Raw genomic sequence first — 18838 nt, 5'->3', positions numbered from 1 at the left:
TCCTCCTACAGCGTTCTGGTTCCTGGCTGGGCCTGGGTTCTATCTGGGAAGCAACCTATGAAGTCCGGCTCTGAGAGCAGGAAAATCTGGCTTGTTCCTGCCTGCTGCTTGGGCCACTGTGAGGGGTCTCCAACAGGAAAAAGCACCAAACCATGCCTGCTCTGCTTTTCCTGGCTGAACAGCTGGAGGAATATGCCTCCACAAGCCAGCAGCTTGGGTCCCTAGCTCCTAGGTGAGGCCCAGACAGAGAGGCATAGGCACAGAAGGGCAAGGGGGGAAGAATCCACTCAGGGCAGAAGAGAAACACAGGAAACAGTGGTGGGATTTAAAGAACTGTTTATTGCTCTGTAACTTCGTCGGGAAGCTGTTAACAAGACCCATGACAGCCAAGGGCCAGGTGTGCATCTAGATCAGCTAGATTCACGTGTCCACCTCCTGTTCCATATAAACTTGGCGCTTGGGGGCCCTGTGCAGTCAAAGGCAGGCTTCCTGGCAAACTGGTTAAATCCCAACAAGGAGAAATGATGCCGCAGATCATTTCCACCTCCCCAAATTCCATGTCCTAGATAATAAAGGAAACCACCACAAGTACTGCTCTGAAATAAAACCTGCCCCGGTCCGTTATGTCTGACTGAGGAGCCAGGAGCACCGAGGCTCTGCAGAAGGCAGGAACCCAGCACCAGAAGGCACCCGTCCCTCCCTCACTGTTCAGTGACCTCCCCAAAGGAGTCCCCAGCCCCAAGGGTGCACTCCGGCCACACTGCAGGAAGGCCGAGGCAGGGAGCCAAGCCTAAGGGAGCCCAGGATTTCCAATCCGAGCTCTAGTTGGTCCTGCTGGGTATGGCGGAGCCCCAGCAGCTGTGGCCCTCACAGATTCTTCTGGAAGACCCGGTGCAGGCTCTGGGCCAGGACGTCAGTCTCCTCATAGCCCTCACAGCTTTGCTGCCAGCTCTCTGGCACCTGTTCCATGCCATAGTAGGCGCCAGCAATGGCCCCGGCCATGGTGGCAATGGTGTCTGTGTCCCCACCAAGTGAGATGGAGTAGATGAGAGTCCTCTGGAGGCTGTTGAAGGCAGAGGGGATCTCGGGGTCGGGCTCCATGCAGCGCAGGAAGCAATAGATGGCAGTGGGCACAGATTCAAAGGCAGCAATGCCATTCCCTGTGGGGAAGCCAGATCATGGAAGCTTGAGCCACCCCCCTTCCCGAGCCCCACATGTCCCCAGGCTTCCTGCCACCTGCCACAAGTCAACACTCTCAGCTTCAAGTTGGGCTGCGATTAAGAGCACAGGCTCTGGAGTTAGGCTACCTGGGTTCAAATCCTGGCTCGCCCACCTATTGGCTGTGTGATTCCTGTATCTTGGGTTCAGCTCCTCGTGTAGAGAGTGAATAAAGTTAGGAGTTCTCGCAGGGCTGGTGTGAGGGTGAAATGACATCCTAGAGGTAAAGCATTCTGCATAGTGCCCAGAACACAGTAAAAGTACTGTATGAATAAACATCAGTTATCACCATTAGCTGTAAAAAACTAGCGGCCGGCTGCCATCTCTGGGATGTTTATCTTTAAGGCCGAGGGTACTGTCGCCCTAGAACAAGAAGGCGCTGTGCTCGCAGCCTGCCAAGGACCCTACGGAACATGGCTCTTCTGTCTCAGCAACCCTGGCAAAGGTGTGACGGCGGCAGGCGTGACTCCAGGCACCCCTCCCACTCCTGAGCCCAAGACTGACCCTGAAGGATGACGGGTGGGGGACTACCCACCTAGCTCGGACACCACCTCCTCTCTGGTCACTGAGTCCTGCTCTAGAAGCTCCCCAATCTTCTTCAGTCGGCTGGAGTACGGACGCTCCTCCATGCCCAACCTGTGGGTTGGGGGCGAGATTTCAGGGAGGTCGGAGCCAGCAGGGTGGAGAAGGCAGGAGGGGGAAGGGCTGCACGGGAGGACGAGGCAGGGACGTGGGCATCTGACACTTAAGCACGGGTGTCAGGGCAAGAAGTGGGAAGGGCGAGGTGTGAGCCGCCTGGTTTGTTCTCTGGGACCCGGAGAGCCCTGAGGCACAGCCAAGGCAAAGGGCTTCTTCCCACCCCTCCTTAGGGCCTGCAATTAAAGAAGGAAGGTTTCAGCTTGAGGCACGGCCACCCCACCAGCATGCACATGCACAGACGCGCCTCCAGCCCGCCTCCAGCCTGCATACTCACTCCCGGGCATCTGACACAGACTGGGCATCACTCTCCAGCTCCTCCATGTGGCCCAAGAGTTGTTCAAGGAAGTGCTCACTGGACGACTCACCCTGCAAAGCCAGGTGCACAGCCAGGGCCTGCAGGATGGCACCGTTGTAACCCAGGGAGGAGGCGTGTGTCAGCTGGGCCGAAAGCCGGGCAAACTAGGACAAAGGTGAGGGAGGCACAGACCTGCTGTCACAGCACCCAAGCTGCAGAGGAGGGAGGGATGAGTGCGTCCAGAAGCCAGCCCGCCCTAACTACCTTCTGCACATCCTGGACACTGCCATAGGCCAGGGAGATGCCGGCCACCCGCATGGCGCCCCCATTGCCGTAGGAGCCTTTGCCATTAAACTGGGCCCGGGCGGGCTCAAAGACATCGCGGCACTTGGGGCTCAGGAGCTTCCTGAAGACGGTGATCACTCCAGCACCATAACCCCGGTCAGGGTCTTTCTTGTACTCCTGAGCAAACCTAGGGGAGAGAAGGGGACAGTGTAATGATCTAAGAGATGCCTGCCAGGGTTGGGAGAGAAGAAACCTGGCTGGTTTGGGAAAAGAGGGATCCTTGGGGACCGCAGGAGACGGTGCCGTCACTTCTAGCTTGGGAAGCTGCAGCGGCCCCAGGGAGAGTGTCCTGCGGCGGGGTGTGCGGGGAGGGTGTCCCAGCATGCACGGTTGTCGCTGCTCTGGTCAAGGGGTGCAATAACTCTGCCCACCTGGTTTGCTTCACCCCAGGACCACTGCCCTCACCTGTGAGCCATGTCCATCTCGTCGAAGGCCTCCTTGGCCAGCAGGGACTGCACCAGCGCCCTGGCCATGGCTGTGTCGTCTGTGTAGCACAGTGCTTCTGCAGGGACAGGGCGGGGGTGGGAGATCGAGCTGCAGGGCTCGAGGGTGGCGGTTTTGGCCTCCCGCTCACTCCTCCTTTTATCTACTACTTCCAGAAGGCCTCAGGTCAGCCTCTCACTCCCATCCAGTTTCCAGGGCTCTGGGTCAGGCCCACGTCCTGCTGATTTCTGGAGGAAAACCTTCCACCCCTTCTGGCTGCCATCACTGCATCGCCAGTCTTAATGGACCCGCTTTGGGCCTCTCAAATCTCCTGCATATTCCCCACCCTCCAGCCCAACCTATATGTGCAGCCAGAAATAGAGTAGAATATCACTTTCCTCATCTCACTCTCCTGCCCTAATGGCTGACTGCGGCCTTCAGGATGAGGTCCAAACTCACTGCCTTGGCCATCTGAAGCCTGCCCTTCCTCACCCATCTTATATCCCACTGCTCCTCTCCACATCCTCAGAACCAATCCTGGAGCCTGGGTCAAGTCCTTCCCACCTGGGGCTGCTCCCCCGCCCTCCTCTGGCCCTCTCTCCTTCCTCTGGGTGCCCGAGTCTACTGCTCTGGCACTTGTAACACACACCATTGTTATGTGGTAGCTCCTCAAATAGGCCATAAGCCAGCTAGGGCCAAGGACTTGGTTTTATCTGAAGAAGAGACAGTTACAGAGGACAAAGCATACTCCCTAGTGAGCCCCTTCTATTCCTCACATCTGCCCTCTGCCCTCGCCCCCCATCCCCGCCCTGCTCTGGGTATCCCAAGCCCCAACCCTGCCTTCTCCTCCCCTTTCACTCTCAGGAGCCCCCACCCCCTACTTCACCAGGAAGAGAGGCTCACAGGCACCTACTCACAGCCACACTCTCCAGTCTGTCCTCAGAGGGACTGGTCCCTCTTGAAGTGCCCCCCCAGTCCAGTTCCCCAGGGACCTTGCCCTTCCTTTGTCTCCTCAACTCCTCCCTCTGTGATACAGCAGCACCCGGTCTCCCTTTGATCGGTCCCTGCACCCTGCTTTCCCCCAGGGAATCACTTCTCTCCCACTCCCAGGCCAGATGATAGGGGATGGAGCCAATGCCACCTCCGGCCCAGCCAAACAGCACCCCATTCCCTGTTTCAGGGATGGACGGGTGACATAAGCCAGGCCACTGAGCCTCCATCAGAGACCTCTGCTGGTGCCACTGTGAAGAGAAACTTCCTCTGCTGGAGATGCTGAGCTGGGAACTGCTGAGGGCCACCCTGTGGGAAGGGTCTGCCAGAGTGAAGCCCACCCAGAAGAACGCAGATCTGAATAAGGAGAGGAACTGAGTCTTGAGGAGATGGCGTGATTTAGCTCTGCTTAAAGCCAGAACTGCCCTGGACTTCTCAGTGATGCCAGCCAGTGCATTCTCTTTTTGCTCAGGCCATTTTGAGTTGGGTTTTCTGCCACTTGCACCCAAAGGGTCCTAAAATCTCAACCTAAAATGTCTTCCCCTCATCTTAACATCAAACCAAAAATGAAATTATAAACTGTCCCCCCGCATCCTGTCTTCACCTCAGCCACAGCTCATCTCTCTCCTTCCCTTCATACCAAACATACTCTATTTTCTCCTTTTCCATTTCCTCCTAAACCCACTGAAATCTAACTACCAGGGTTCAACCTTCTACTGAAAATGCTTTTCTAAGTCTAGACTTCCCCCCACTTAACCTCTCTGTAACCTCACACCAGTAACCAGTGTCTTCATCTTGAAATTCTTGAGTTTTATTGTTACCCATCTCCCCTCTGCTTCTCCTCCTATCAACTGTTCCTTCTCTAGCTCCTTTTCCTCCTCCAGGGTTACGGGTGTGGCCCCTTTTTCTTACTATTCTACATGCTCTCCAAGAAGAATCATCCTCAGCCGTGATACTGCGCTGAGATCTGGGTGATGAGTTGACTGCACAGGGAGGGAGAGGCAGAGAGGAGAGAGCTTTACAGGCAAAGGGACAAGCAGTACATGCAAAAGCCTGAGCTAGAGGAGGCACGACGAGAGAGGAAGTGCAGCGCAGACAGCAAGGCCAAGGGTGGTATAAGGTGAAACTGGAGACGCAGGTGAGGGCCGGCCACGTAGGGAACATTAAGGAGTCTGGCTCTGTCCTAAGGGTAATGGAAAATGACTGTAGAGATTCACGAGGGGAGGCCGCGATAAGATCTGCTTTCAGAAGTGCCCTCCAGCTGCGTGGAGATGGACTGGTGGCCCACTGATTCGGGAGACCCGGGTAAAACGCGTAAAATGAGTAAAATCGGCAGGGACTTAAGTATTGAACTGGGCGCAGTCTAGGCGTGGCTTGCACGGCTTGGAAGTCTGTGTAGCCAAGCCCCGGGCTGGCGAACGTTCGGAGCGAGACGTGTGAAGACGGGGCTCGGATTTGGACACGCTGAATCCGAGGTGCCCGCGGGTCGTGCAGATCGGGCCCCTCCGGCCGCTGTCCCCTCCCTGCCCGAGTCCCTCGCGGCTCCCCGGTGCCCAGTGCGCCCGGCCCCGCCCACCTGTCCGCGCGCTCCCCGGCGAGCCGGGGTCCGGCTCCAGGTCCTGGACCCGACGCAGGACTGACGTCAGGTCGACGGTGTCGCGCGCCTCGTAGACGGCGCCCACGCAGTCCCCGAGCAGCGCGCCCGCCAAGCAGCCTCGGAAGCGGGAGAGGGAGCGGGCCGCCCCAGCCCCTCCGCAGCCCGCCGCCGTCATCACCGCCGCCGCCGCCGCCATCCGCGCGGACCAGCCGCCACTTCCGGTGCGGCCCGCGCGCGCCCCACCGCGCGGCTTCCCCGGCCCCACAGCGCCGCCCCGCGGCCCGGAGTCGCAGCTGCCCTGCGGGTGACAAGGGGCGGTCCCGCAGCCTTCGTTCGATTGGGCCCGGCCTCTGTATTTAGCCCGCGTTTCCCCGACCTGTAAACGGCGTCACAGCCGGGCGGGAAGGCCACTAAAGGGTCCCCGAGGGCTGCGCACTGAGCCAGACCTTCGGGCCACTGCCCCCCACGGTCGGCCAGCCGTGCCACAGCAGCCCCAGCTCGGGTCACTCAGTCCTGGGCGGCCACCCCCAAGCCCTCCCCCTGTCACCCTAGCCCCCTCTGGGCCTCCCCTAGGCGTCAAGAGGGCACGCGAGGGTCCAGCTGGGACAGAGCTGGTTAGAGATCACAGCGCTGGAGCCCAGGGTGCTGGCCTAGCCCGGAGAAGGGCATGGGATTGGGAACATGGAGCTTGAGGGATGATGTTACCATCTTTGCTCCTCCGTGCACAGGAGAGCCAAGAGCCCTCTCCCCGCTGGCTACACGCAGGGGTAGCAAAGAACCGCCTGGACTGAGAACCCCCGACCTTTATTAGATTCGTTCTCTCCATTGCCCTCCCTCTTTCATTTTCCACCAGCCTTCCCCTCCTCCCTCAGCCCCCTTGCTAGGTTAGTTCCAGCTGGCAGGTTTTGAGTGGACTCAGGGTGCGGTTTGTGGTGCGGGTGAAGGTGTCCACCTCCGGCACAAACTTCTCAGCCGGCATAGTCAGCTTCCGCCGGGTGTCCATGCACTTGGTATCCAAGAGCATGGAGTTGGCCTTGCAGGCGATGTCAGCCTGCAGCCGGGCCAGATGCTGGTACAGGGCGTCCAGAGCGTCCCTGGGGAGGAGGGATTAACAACCCACCACCCCCGGCGTGAGGCTGGGAGGTCAGGGCTGAGCTCACCAGCCTTGAGTCAGGAAGACAGCAGGGAAGCTGGCAGGCAGCAAGGGACCCCAATGGTGGGAGGTGTCTCCCCACCCCTCCTGCCCACCCCCCAAACCTACTGTGCCTGCGCCAGCTTCTGCTTCAGGGCAGCAGTGGTTGCCTCTAACTGGTGAACCTCCGCAGTGAGGCCGTACTGTGCCTGGAGGCAGAGGGGCAGGTTGGGAGTCCAGGTCAGCCACACTGTCCTTCTGCCCACGGGTCTGGGGGCTGCCCTGCGCCAGCACCCCTGCTCCACCAGGGAGTGAGTCATCCTGAGGAACCTTAGCCGGGGGCCCATGCCCCACTGGGGTGCCCTCGTACCTGGTCCCTGCAGAGTTCCACGTTGGCCCGGTAGGTCCTGGTCTCTAGCCGGGTGTGGCATAGCTTCAGGTTCTGTAACTTTCTGCGCAGATCCTCCTCCAGATTCCGGATGTCCTCCTGCAGTTCGGCAATCTCCTCCAAGGTCTGCAGGGACAAAGTGACTGGTCTCCACCTGGTGCACCCAGTCCGGGGCTTCCTGGCAGGGCATCAGGCTCCTCATCCCACAGCAGGAAGTCCAGGCCCCAGGAGACCAAACGGAGAAGGCTCACATTCTTCTCTTGCCACTTGAGCTCACTGTACACTTTCTCCATCTCCCACAGCCGCTTCCTGAAGGCAAATTCCGTTGCAAGCCTCTGGGCTTCCAGTTCGTTGTTGGTCTGAGGACAGAAAGTAGGCAGGGCAAGGGGAGGGTATAAGCTCTGGCCAGCTGAGGATCTCGCTCAGGTGAGGGGTGGGATGCCACATGGCTGACAGGGAACAAAAGACAAGGGCTTGAGTGCATGCTGGGGCCATCTCTTAGCCATGGAGGATTGGGGTAGGGGGAGTGGTCAGTCACCTTGGCAATAGTTAGGGCGATGGCCTCCCTCAGCTCTATGGCCCCTTTCATCTCAGCCTCTGCTTGGTTCTTGTTGAACCGACTGCAGTCATCCCACTGCTGGAGTGTGGTGGAGCTGCAGGTGGCAGGAAATAATCAGAGTATGGCCTCTGCGGGGAGGAAGAGAGACTGAATGAAACGCCCTTCTTACCCGCTGGGGACACGTGTGGGATTAATCTTCAGAGAGATGTTCGGGGACTTGAGGTTGAGAGAGAAGCAGCCTCTGTCAATGTCCAGTGTCTCCATTTTGCCCCGATGGTCAGAGTTGAGCTGCTGTCGGACTTCCTGCAGGAGGCTGGGGACAGAACAGACTGGATTAGGAGCCATACCTCCAAGGCCCTGGAACGCAGCCCCCATGGTACTGAAGGGACAAGGAGGGATGGGAAAGCTGAAGTGGCAATGGAGCTGCCGCTGCAGCTAAGACAAATATAGGCACAGCTGGATGAGCTCCCCACAGACAAAATTACGGCACCAAGTGCTTGTACACACCCACAGGGCACACTCCAGTAGCTACACTCACAAGGCTCACACTCCCAGAAAGTCGGGGTGGTGGCACATGGGCTTCATCTCTCATGCTTCCAATGAATTGATAATGGCTGCCTAGAGCAGGTTCATGAGAAGTATTCTGAGACCACGTCCAGGTGGTGCAAAAAGTGCTACGATCAGTGGGTGAGTGGTTTCTGCCACAGGCACAGCAGGGGCAGAAGGCAGCCTGGGAGCCAGTGACTTGTAACCCACGATACACACGTTCTACATTTAAAACACAGCCTTCAAAGGCGGGTGAACATGCCAATGACATCGCTCTCTCTTACCAGAGCTTCTCAAAGGCCTGGCTGATCTTCTGTTGCAAGGCCTTCTTGGTGGCTTCAGTGACCTCTACCTCTTTGTGCAGCTCTTCCTCCACGGAGTCTTTCACCACATCAATGTCACGCCGACTCTCCCGCAGGGTCAGGCACTCAATCGCCACATCCAGAGGCAGGTTCTTGGCCTGCAGGTTCTGCTCTGCTGACTCTTTCATCTAGAAAAGAGAGGGCACAGGAGGCTGGTGGGACCATCCGCTGGGAAGCAGCTCTCATCCCCACTTAGGCCAAGTGACTCAGATGGACATGCCACCAAATACCCTGACCCGGAAGAGAGGAGGGAGAGGGAGGTCCTTGCAGGCAGGGTCTCCTGGCACCCTGCCCTGGCTCCCTGCCTGTGTCAGGGCGTCGATCTCAGCATCTAAATCCGTCAGACACTTGTCCAGCATCTCCTTCCACCAGCTGACGGTATCAATCCTCTCTGCCAGTCGAGTCCTATTGTCATGTTCATCCCAAATGGTCTGGAAGAGACAGAGACAGATAAAGAGGTTGTTGGGAGTTGGGGGCTATCCCTTTCCCACCCAACTGGGCTCCGGCCCCCAACCTGGTTGTTGGTCTCATTGCAGAGGACCCGGGCCTCCTGGCGGATCTGGTGCGAGGCATCTCGCTGCCGCTCGGCGTTAGTGGACAACAGGTAGCTGTTGGTGTGCCAGTCCGGCAACCGGAAGCGTGGACTGGGCTTGACACTCAGTGTGCCCATGGTGCAGGAGCCGAAGGCTCAGGGACCCCAGGCCTGTTCCAAGACACCCACCTCTGCTGCAGGGGGCAAACAAGGCTGCAGGAGACCACTGAGGAAAGCCTCTCCTGGATCAAAGCCCCTGCAAAGGACGTGCTCCTGTCCGTTTCGCTCCAAGCCCCTTCCTGCTGGAAGCCTGCTTGGAAACAGCTCTCCCTACGCTCAACTTCGTGTGAGGCATTAACTAAGTTTCCTGCCACCCATCCATCCACAGACAAACTGCTGGACCCTACAGGTCCTGGAGCAGGTGAAAGGGGATAATGGGGTTCCTCGGTGTGTGTGCGCGTGTGCGCGTGCGCGCGTGTGTGTGCATGTGCATGTGCGTGTGCGTGTGTGTGTAGTGCCAAGTGCTCGGCGGGGCTGGCGGAGGTGCGGGGGGGGCAGGTAGCAGGAAAAATAGCCCTTAATCCAGTTTCCACCACTACTTCCAGTAACCAAGTCCTGTGGAACTTTCTTTGCTTTCCCTGCCCCAGCTTTGGGCTAGGGCCCTGCGGGGTCTAAGAGAAGAAGCCCTGTCCCCATCCAGAGAGGACCGGCTTGTTTCGAAGGGGCTTCGAATTGGCACTAGGGAATTGGGGGTGGGGCGCTGGTCCCCTCCCCACCTGGGTCACATTCCCTCCCTCCGCCCTCTGCTGGAGGAGGAGGAGCGGGTGTGTGAGGGGCCCCAGCGGGGGAGCTGCGGTCTGTCTAGTTCCCAGCCCAATCCCTCCCTTCCCCTCCCAGGATAATCATCTTCAGTTTAAATTAATACCTCGGCACAGAGAAAGGAGCGGGAGGGGGAGAGCACCTCCCCACCCCTGTCCCCTCCTCCTCTCACCTTCCCAGCGCGCACTTCCGCCTCCCTTCGCCGGCTCCACTGTTAAGCGCCCCAGGTTGCTAGGCACCCCCCTTCTGCTCGCGGGTCATCACAGCCCGCGTTCAGTTTGGTAACCGCCGGGCGGCGCGGCGGCGGCGGCGGCGTTGGGGCCCAGAGGCCTTCCGAGTAGGAAAGGGCCGGCGGCGGGGCTGGTGCTGCAAGAGTGTGGGGAGGAGGGGGGCATCAGGATATCGCGTTCACTTCATTCACAAGTTAAAAATCTTTACTTTGATAAAGGTTACGCATCGACATGGCAAAAAAATTAAAAAGGTGCCGTACATAGCCAGAGTAATCTCCCAGTCAGGCTCACTCTCCAGCAGGTATCCTTCCCAGAATGTGTATATACTTAACATTATTTACACACATTCTACTGATTCTGTCTTTCCCAATAATTTCATCATCTGCTTGACGGCATAGAAGGAATGATCATCGTAATTGGAGAGGGCACGTCCCTGGGAGAGGTAACAGGTATTAGAAGTAATGCTCAATATCCAACGATTTCTCTAAAAAGGAGAAGGAAGAAAAAATTAAACCGTGCTAGTACCGTTCTAGACATTGGAAGATGTTGACAGGTAATGTACATAACTAATAGGTGAGGTAGGCATTACCCCCATTTTTGCCAGTAACTGAAGAGACTGGTAAGGATGGAAACCCAGATGCATCTGGTCCCCAGGTCTTCCTTCTCTCAATTACGACTCCGCACTGCCCCTAGTGGTGGCGCTGGACAACAAGAGGAAGGCAGGGATGCTATCCCCAGCTTGCCCGCCTGCTCTCCCCTCTGAGGGCAGGGCTGTGCAGAAAAATCCTAGGAGATGGATGCTATGACCACCATCGTCTTACAGGCGAGGAAACTGAGGCACAGAGAAGTGAGGAACGTGCCCAGGGTCACAAAACTAAGTGATGGAGCTTGGATCTAAACTCAGGCAGTCTGCTCCAGAGGCTAAGTTCTGGTTTGATGGATGGAGGGTAAGAGAGGAGTCCAACAAGAGTCCTCAGTTTTAAAACCTCAGTGATTGGTGGGATAGGGTCACAGTGGGAAGAGAGGCAGAGACCCCAGGGCTTGGTAGGCAAGGGGATGATGAGGTTGGCTTTTGAGTAGTTGAGGTGATCGTGGTGGGTTTAGGTATTGCTGTCCAGGAGGCAGTTAGAAATGTGAGTCTGGAACTCTGCAGAAAGACTGAGACTGGAACATTTCCAAGACTTCCTTGATCACAGAATTTTGTTTTTTCACAGAATATTTTCTAAACTCTAATACATGGCTCATAAACCAGACATGCATGGGAATTTGTGATATAGCTCTTTTACTAGGATTAAAGAAGACAGAAAAATAAAAGGTCCTGGACAAATTAATTGCCGGGAGAAATGATAAAATTTTGGCATAGATATTTGGAAACATAACAAAAAGAAGTAAACAAATATGGAAGAATGGTGGTGGCTTTGGCGTGTATCTCTGACCATGGTGGTGGTTTTGGTGTTCATGACTCCCTAGGCTCCTGCACATCCTGACCAAAGGAAGAAGATATTAGCAGAAAAGGTCAGACAGCTGATGGACTGGATTCAGAAAAACAGGGTGATAAGAATGAATGATGCCATGTTCAATCGTTTTGTATTAGAAAAACCAAGAAACTATTCTGTTATTGTGATGTTTACTACTCTCTAGAAGTTTAGATTATGTGTAACATGCAAACTTGCTCTTCAAGAATTTCAGATCTTGGCAGATTCCTGGCAATTCTCCAGTGCATTCAGCAACAAGGTATTTTTTGCTATGGTGGATTTTGATGAAAGCCCCGAGGTCTCTGAAATGCTCCAGGTGATGTCTGTTCCGAATGTCCTCCACTTTTCTGCTAAAAGTAAATTTACAGCAGATGACATTTATAATTTCAAAGAGAGGGGTATCATAGCGCAGCAAATGTTCACATGGGTAGCCGAGAGAACTGAGAGATGGATGGTCAATGGCAGAACCAGGAAGCCTATAAATGATTACTATTCCTTCAAGTTAGGGATATCTTTGGCTCTCATCGGTGGACTTGTGTATGTATTGAAATGGAATAGGAAATTTATTTTTAACAAAAATTTATGGGTGGTTTTAGCTGTGCTTTGTGATTTTGATGTCATCTGGTCCAGTGTGGACTCGTATACAAGGAGCCCCATTTGCTCAAAGCAATACTCACACAGGACAGACACATTATATTCATGAAGTGCATTACTTTCAGTTTGTAGCAGAAATGTATATCATTTCTCTGTTTCATGTGTGCATTACTACCCTGGGAATGTTGCTCTTAGATACAGTTGCCACCTCTCCTATGAACATTATAAATAGGAAGATAATGTCCATGACTTGTTTGTGTCTAGTTGTAATATTCTTCAGTTGGCTGCTTTCTCTCTTCAGATTTAAAGAACCTAACTATCCATTCCACATTCTCGTGGATTAAAAAGGACCCTAGAGATGTAGACAAGGAAGCAAGAAATTTTTTTAAAATGTGAAAATAAAAACATGAAATAGCAGAATGTGAACTCGTAACTTTTTTAATTGATAAAGACTTAGCCAAAGGAGACATGAGGTGCCCTGGAAATAACAAGCTATTTTCTCTCAAAATCTGTGAAGTGTTATGTATCTTCTCTGTTCTTCTCAATTTTCTCCTCCCAGTAAATGTCATAGATTACCTTACTTAGTGAATTCCAATAATTAAAATCCTCAGTGTACACCTTTTACTGAATTAGGACAGTGCTTAAAAGTACTTTAGTTAATATTTAGTCAGCTGATCTTATTCTAATATGAAAAATATCTTGATAAGGTATCCATCCCCACATCTAGCTACTGAAGTTAAAACTGTATTGCCTTTCTTGGAGGTGTATATTTGCACAGCTTACTTTGTGTGTTGTTCCCTGAAGGCTTATCTTTCTTTAGTGTGCACTTCCAATGTCTAGAGGCAGATACAGTACTACGTGGTACTCCATCTCCCAAGTCTTTCCTACTGAAATAGGCTATTGTGTTTCTTGATGGTTGTAGATATTACAGACTAATTAAATACTGGATTGTTTCTCCACGATCGTTAATGACTTTTTATCCGGAAAGATTTCAGGTAAATTATCTTTCTTTATTTCTCTTCCAAGAGGGCAATTTCTAACAAAATAGTAGTTCCTATTTTGGTGTTGATGTGAGGTTGTTTTCAATTAAATTTAAATCTAAGGGGAAAATATAAAGACAATTCAGAGGATGAATGATGATTTTATTCACCCTTTTCTGTTTAGAAGCATGCTAAAATGTCAGGTTATTTCCAATATGCAGAAATGTAAAACTGAATGTCTTAAAAGCTGTTCTATTTTGGCCTTTCTACCCTCTTAGGTGGAAAAACAAAGTACAAATTTGGAGATTCCACCCCCACCCCCCACCCCCTTACCTTCATTCTGTCTTATGTAGATAACCAAAGTTACGTTCTAAATAGCTTATTAATGTGCTTGGCAAATGACAGCAAAGTTGTATTTTACTATTAAATTGAACTCTGGTCTTCCCTCTGGAAATTGCTGTTTTAGAAAAGTGAGAACTGTGATTGTGAAAATGTTTTTCGAGCAACAGCAATTTAGTGTCACATTAGAAGATTTCTGCTTTAAATTGGGACTGGCTTTGGCTATTTACAACCAAGTGACCCACCTTCGAGGTACAGTGGAAGATCTTATTATTTTTTTTTGCAGTACGCGGGCCTCTCACTGTTGTGGCCTCTCCTGTTGTGGAGCACAGGCTCCAGACGCGCAGGCCCAGAGGCCATGGCTCACGGGCCTAGCAGCTCCGCGGCATGTGGGATCTTCCCAGACCGGGGCACGAACCCGTGTCCCCTGCATCGGCAGGCGGACTCCCAACCACTGTGCCACCAGGGAAGCCCCAGTGGAAGATCTTGATGTTTATTTTTATTTTATTTATTTATTTATTTTATTTGTTTATTATTTTTGGGTGCGTTGGGTCTTCATTGCTGCCCGCGGGCTTTCTCCAGTTGCAGCGAGAGGGGGCTACTCTTCGTTGTGGTGCGCAGGCTTCTCACTGCAGTGGCTTCTCTTGTTGTGGAGCACGGGCTCTAGGCACGCGGGCTTCAGTAGCTGTGGCTCACAGGCTCAGTAGTTGTGGCTCGCGGGCTCTAGAGTGCAGGCTCAGTAGCTGTGGCGCACGGGCTTAGTTGCTCACGGCATGTGGGACCTTCCCGGACCAGGGCTCGAACCCGTGTCCCCTGCACTGGCAGGCAGATTCCTAACCACTGTGCAACCAGGGAAGCCCCGAAGCTCAGGTTCTTGATGTCTCATCGCAGAAAGAATTCAGTGAGAGACAAAGTGATAGGTAAGAAGTGGATTTATTCAGAGAGAAACACACTCCACAGAGTGTGGGCCATCTCAGAAGGTGAGAAAGGCCTATCTTGATTTTTTTTTTTTGTATGAGTTGTTTGCCAAGGGATTTGGGTATAGTTGCTTGAGTAAATTGCACTTTTTTTTTTTCGGTACGCGGGCCTCCCACTGTTGTGGCTTCTCCCGTTGCGGAGCACAGGCTCCGGACGCGCAGGCTCAGCGGCCATGACTCACGGGCCCAGCCGCTCCGCGGTATGTGGGATCCTCCCGGACGGGGACACAAACCCATGTCCCCTGCATCGGCAGGCGGACTCTCAACCACTGCGCCACCAGGGAAGCCCCAGAATCTTATTTTAAAAAAGACTTTATCTTCATAGAATACATCTTCACATTAGAGATTCCCACAATGGGAAAACAACTTATTACTTATAATTTTATATCTGTGGACAGACTATTTTAGGACAAGTAAAATAAACACATTTGAGGATTAAGTCTAGGTTTAGAATCTGTAACAATTTGAAACATCTATAAAGGGACCTCTTCCCTACATGGAACTTCTCTATATTCAGGAACTCTCCAGGCTCTTCTTCCTAGGATTTAGAAATCAGTAATGTGAAATATCAGCATTTCTAATTTGCCAATTTACCTTGGACATGTAACCATCAGTAACTGGTATCGACTGAACAGAGCGGGGAAGTTTGCAAAAACTAAACACTGCCTAATTTTCTGCAAAGTCTTTATTCTCGAATTAACAGTCTCTCCCTTTCTCTACCATCCTAGGACAAATATAGAAGTCTGATCAGCTATTGAGAGCAATAACGCTGAATTCCCTTTAAGAGTTTGATAAACTAAAAGGCAAAAGCTCATATATAATGTTTAGTTATACGGTGAGTCTTGTGAGAAGCTGAGAGACACCCCATTAGCTCCTCAGCATAGAGAACTCAGTCTGACAATTTTTTGGTTACAATTGCTCTCAAATCTTTCCTCAAAGATTACATTCTAAAAATAACAAGGTGATTAGGAGAAGAGGTTTGTCTCACCAATGGACTTACCTATTTCCTCCTTACTGTGAATTGAATGGCATGACAGAGCAGAGGCAAGGGAGGTGTACAATCAATTTTCAAGGTATTACGTCTAAAAGGTCAGAGCTTTCATAGCATAGCAACAGCTGTGCAGATGCCCTCATCATGATCGTTGAAATAACAAAGCCTAGCAAAGGTGAAAGCTGAGAGTGCCAGTCCCTGGAATATAGTCACAACTTGTCCAATGTCCCAGTGACTATGAAGAGGGAGGGGCTGCAGCCAGGGAATAGTCCATTGCAGAGCACGGATTCAAATAAGCAGCTGGAATTAGGCCCAGGAGCAAAACACTGACAACCCTCTCACCAGTCCAGTGGAGACATGCAGCCTTGGAACCAGAATGGTGGCTGGGTGACAGGTGAATGTCCTGTATTCCACACCATCCTGGGGTAGGTTGGTCCTGGAGAAATGCTGAGACATGAATGGTCTGACCACTGGTGCTCGGAGGAACAGAGCTTGTCCTCCTCAGGCACCACAGAGGACGCGGCCTCCAGAGTCGCCCTGTCCCTCCTTAAAGGGTCTTAATGTAGATACTAGTAATACTTTTAGAGATTTAAAACACACCTTTTAATATAGTAAAAAAGAACACTATTCAAAGGAATACCACAAACGGCAAACATTTATGATCTAAAATCTTTATAAAAGTACAAAAATAAATTAGAAAAATTAAACTCGTAAAATGGTTAAGCAACTTTAATTTTACATTTGTATAAAATACAAGTGAAAACTATCTGAATGATGGTGGTGACTGAAATCCTGTTTGGTAAAGTATCCTATTCCTATGTCGTTTTTGGTTTTGGTTTTTGCAACATAATGTGCAATTTCCATTTGACAGTTTATGTTGCAGTAAATAAAGAGTAATATTGTACAGTTAGCAGTTGCAAGTACTTTTGAGTTGGGCTGTTTCTGAGGTCAGTTAGCAAAAAAGTCCATTAACATTTTATTTCAGCTGAGAATCAGACATCATATAAGGCTTCATAATCCTAAACCACGAATATGTCTGCTTTGTTTTATAAGTAAATCTTGAACCCAAGCATTATTCTTTTTAAAAAAAAATCTTTATTGGAGTATAATTGCTTTACAATGTTGTGTAAGTTTCCCAAGGATTATTCTTTTTTAAAAAAATATTTATTATTAATTAATTAATTTATTTAGGCTGTGTTGGGTCTTCGTTGCTGTGCACAGGCTTTCTCTAGTTGCGGCGAGTGGGGACTACTCTTCGTTGCAGTGCACGGGCTTCTCATTGCGGTGGCTTCACTTGTTGTGGAACACGGGCTTCAGGTGCGTGGGCTTCAGTAGTTGTGGCACTTGGGCTCAGTAGTTGTGGCGCACAGGCTTAGTTGCTCTGCAGCATGTGGGATCTTCCCGGACCAGGGCTCAAACCCGTGTCCCCTGCTTTAGCAGGCGGATTCTTAACCACTGCGCCACCAGGGAAGTCCCCCAAGGATTATTCTTAAAGGAAAATATTTTAATAGAGAAAAGTATGAGACAAGTGCTGCTCTATAAAGGCATTGCAAAGATCTCTATAGACTGTGGAAATTACAGAAATAACAAAAGTGACAGAAGGCAGGAAAACAGTCATGTTTTTTCTACAGATAAAACTAAAGATTCCAGTCCCCTTTATGATAGAGACATTTTATCAAGTAGAGTAAAAATGATCCCATCCTTTCCTGGAGCTGACAGATTAACCTAATTAATTTCCTAAAAGCATCTGCAAGGTATGCAAGTCTCAGCAGCCAGGGAATTTGTCAAATGATCAGACGACTGAAACATGGAAACTACAAGAACTGAGAGTTCAAGATGTATGGCCCCCCTCCAAACAAAAACCACCTCGGGATTTTACCTCAGACCGCCGCCTCACTTCTCCACGCTTTAGCGTAGTGCTCTGAGCACCCTTTTCCCTGGAGTCTCAAGCAGGTGAACTCTAATGTAATTGGTGACTTGTTCTGTCCCATCCAGCACGTCTCATTACTCAATCAGAGCAATCGTCCGATTACTGTCTGCCTAGATAACCGTCATGCTTTTCTGGTACTACCCTTAGGGATGCTACAGCCTGATTTATCAGAGCATGCCTTCACATCACCGTTACACATATTTCCCCCATTTAACTGTATGCATTTGGGTGTAGTTATTGACATTTTTAGAATTTTCCTATATCAGTGTAGTTACTGGGCAGATAGACAGTAGAGCGATTCTCTTCAATTTGTCAAACTTAACAACTGACACACAGTTAAAAAAAAACTCAACCCATCAGCATTTGTTAGTTAAGCTAACTAGTGCTTCTTCAGCATCAGTAACCAGATCCTTTAAGAAAACAAACTGTACTGTTAGGGTTGCACAGACTCTGGTGACATGTAGGTGGGAGAACACTGGGGTGAAGAACACATAATAGCCAGAAGAGAACAGACTGAATTCTCTGATGTTCTGGAGAACATAAATAGGGTAAATGGAAATGAGGAAGGGACAAGTTTTTAATATTTAGGCTGGACTGCTTCCAAGTAGTGAGTTACCCCCAGGTAAGGAGCTCATCCTCATAGGGATTCCTGCTTGCTTGGAGGCCTCACCTCACACTAGGGTTCCTTTGAGTCCAGAGATGGCAAAGGAAAACATGTGGGCTGTGGAGAGTGTGCTCCATCCAAAGGGACCAACCACTCTTGAGCTTCCCCTGGTGGCAGCTGTGAAGGGATACTGAAGGAATAGTGAAATTGATGACCCTCCTTACTTTTTAAGGGATTTTTATGTGAGATCTTCTGATTTTTTAAATATTAGGGACTAATAAAAATATTTTAAATACCAAACAAAAATTATTTGCAGACAGAAATTGGCTGCCAACTTGAGACCTCTGATTTTACTCTATTAACTTCAATTATGAAATGAAAAGTGATATACCTGAAGCTATGCAGTTAGGACAGTTGAGTGCTGGTTTTCAAAATTTCAGTCCAGGGTTTTCTTGCATATCATACCTGGGCTGTGTATCCACTTCAGTGCCTGTGACGATTCCCCGTCCATTTCAGTTTCTTTTTATCCTCCCTATTCTTAAGTTCTTTCACTGCCTGGCAGAGTTTGCAAGCCTGGCTTCTTGCTTACCCCTCTTTCCACACCACCCAGTGTCTTAAAGGGAGGTGAGTCTAAAAGACCCAATGTCTTTTATTTAAGGTGGGGAGAAACTATTTATTTATTTATTTATTGAATTGTATTTTCCATCACTTTAATTTTTGTTTATATGGAGCCCCAGCCCCATCAGCCTTTTTTTTTTTTTTTTTTGGCCGCACTGCAGAGCATGTGGAACTTCCCCAAGCAGGGGTCAAACC

The 18838-nt window shown here is 51.0% G+C and overlaps 2 protein-coding genes and 1 pseudogene across 2 annotated transcripts; all 3 read right to left on the bottom strand.

The window, feature by feature from the left end:
- Positions 1-319: 319 nt before the first annotated feature.
- ADPRS (ADP-ribosylserine hydrolase) lies at positions 320-5763 on the bottom strand. The gene is made up of 6 exons (XM_060082226.1): positions 5547-5763; positions 2963-3059; positions 2477-2684; positions 2192-2376; positions 1754-1854; positions 320-1160 (listed from the first exon to the last, which is right to left on the bottom strand). Exons 1-6 carry the CDS (start codon positions 5761-5763, stop codon positions 868-870), a joined length of 1101 nt encoding a protein of 366 aa, XP_059938209.1. The 3' UTR covers positions 320-867.
- Positions 5764-6447: 684 nt separating this feature from the next.
- TEKT2 (tektin 2) lies at positions 6448-9224 on the bottom strand. The gene is made up of 9 exons (XM_060082215.1): positions 9069-9224; positions 8860-8985; positions 8477-8682; positions 7816-7959; positions 7626-7740; positions 7339-7446; positions 7070-7213; positions 6829-6908; positions 6448-6661 (listed from the first exon to the last, which is right to left on the bottom strand). Exons 1-9 carry the CDS (start codon positions 9222-9224, stop codon positions 6448-6450), a joined length of 1293 nt encoding a protein of 430 aa, XP_059938198.1.
- Positions 9225-15590: 6366 nt separating this feature from the next.
- Positions 15591-18536, bottom strand: LOC132502745 (succinate dehydrogenase [ubiquinone] cytochrome b small subunit, mitochondrial-like; annotated as a pseudogene).
- Positions 18537-18838: the final 302 nt, after the last annotated feature.

This window comes from Mesoplodon densirostris, chromosome 2 (assembly GCF_025265405.1).
Source record: "Mesoplodon densirostris isolate mMesDen1 chromosome 2, mMesDen1 primary haplotype, whole genome shotgun sequence".
Classification (NCBI taxonomy): Eukaryota; Metazoa; Chordata; class Mammalia; order Artiodactyla; family Ziphiidae; genus Mesoplodon; species Mesoplodon densirostris.
This window is presented reverse-complemented; position numbering and strand designations above follow the sequence as displayed.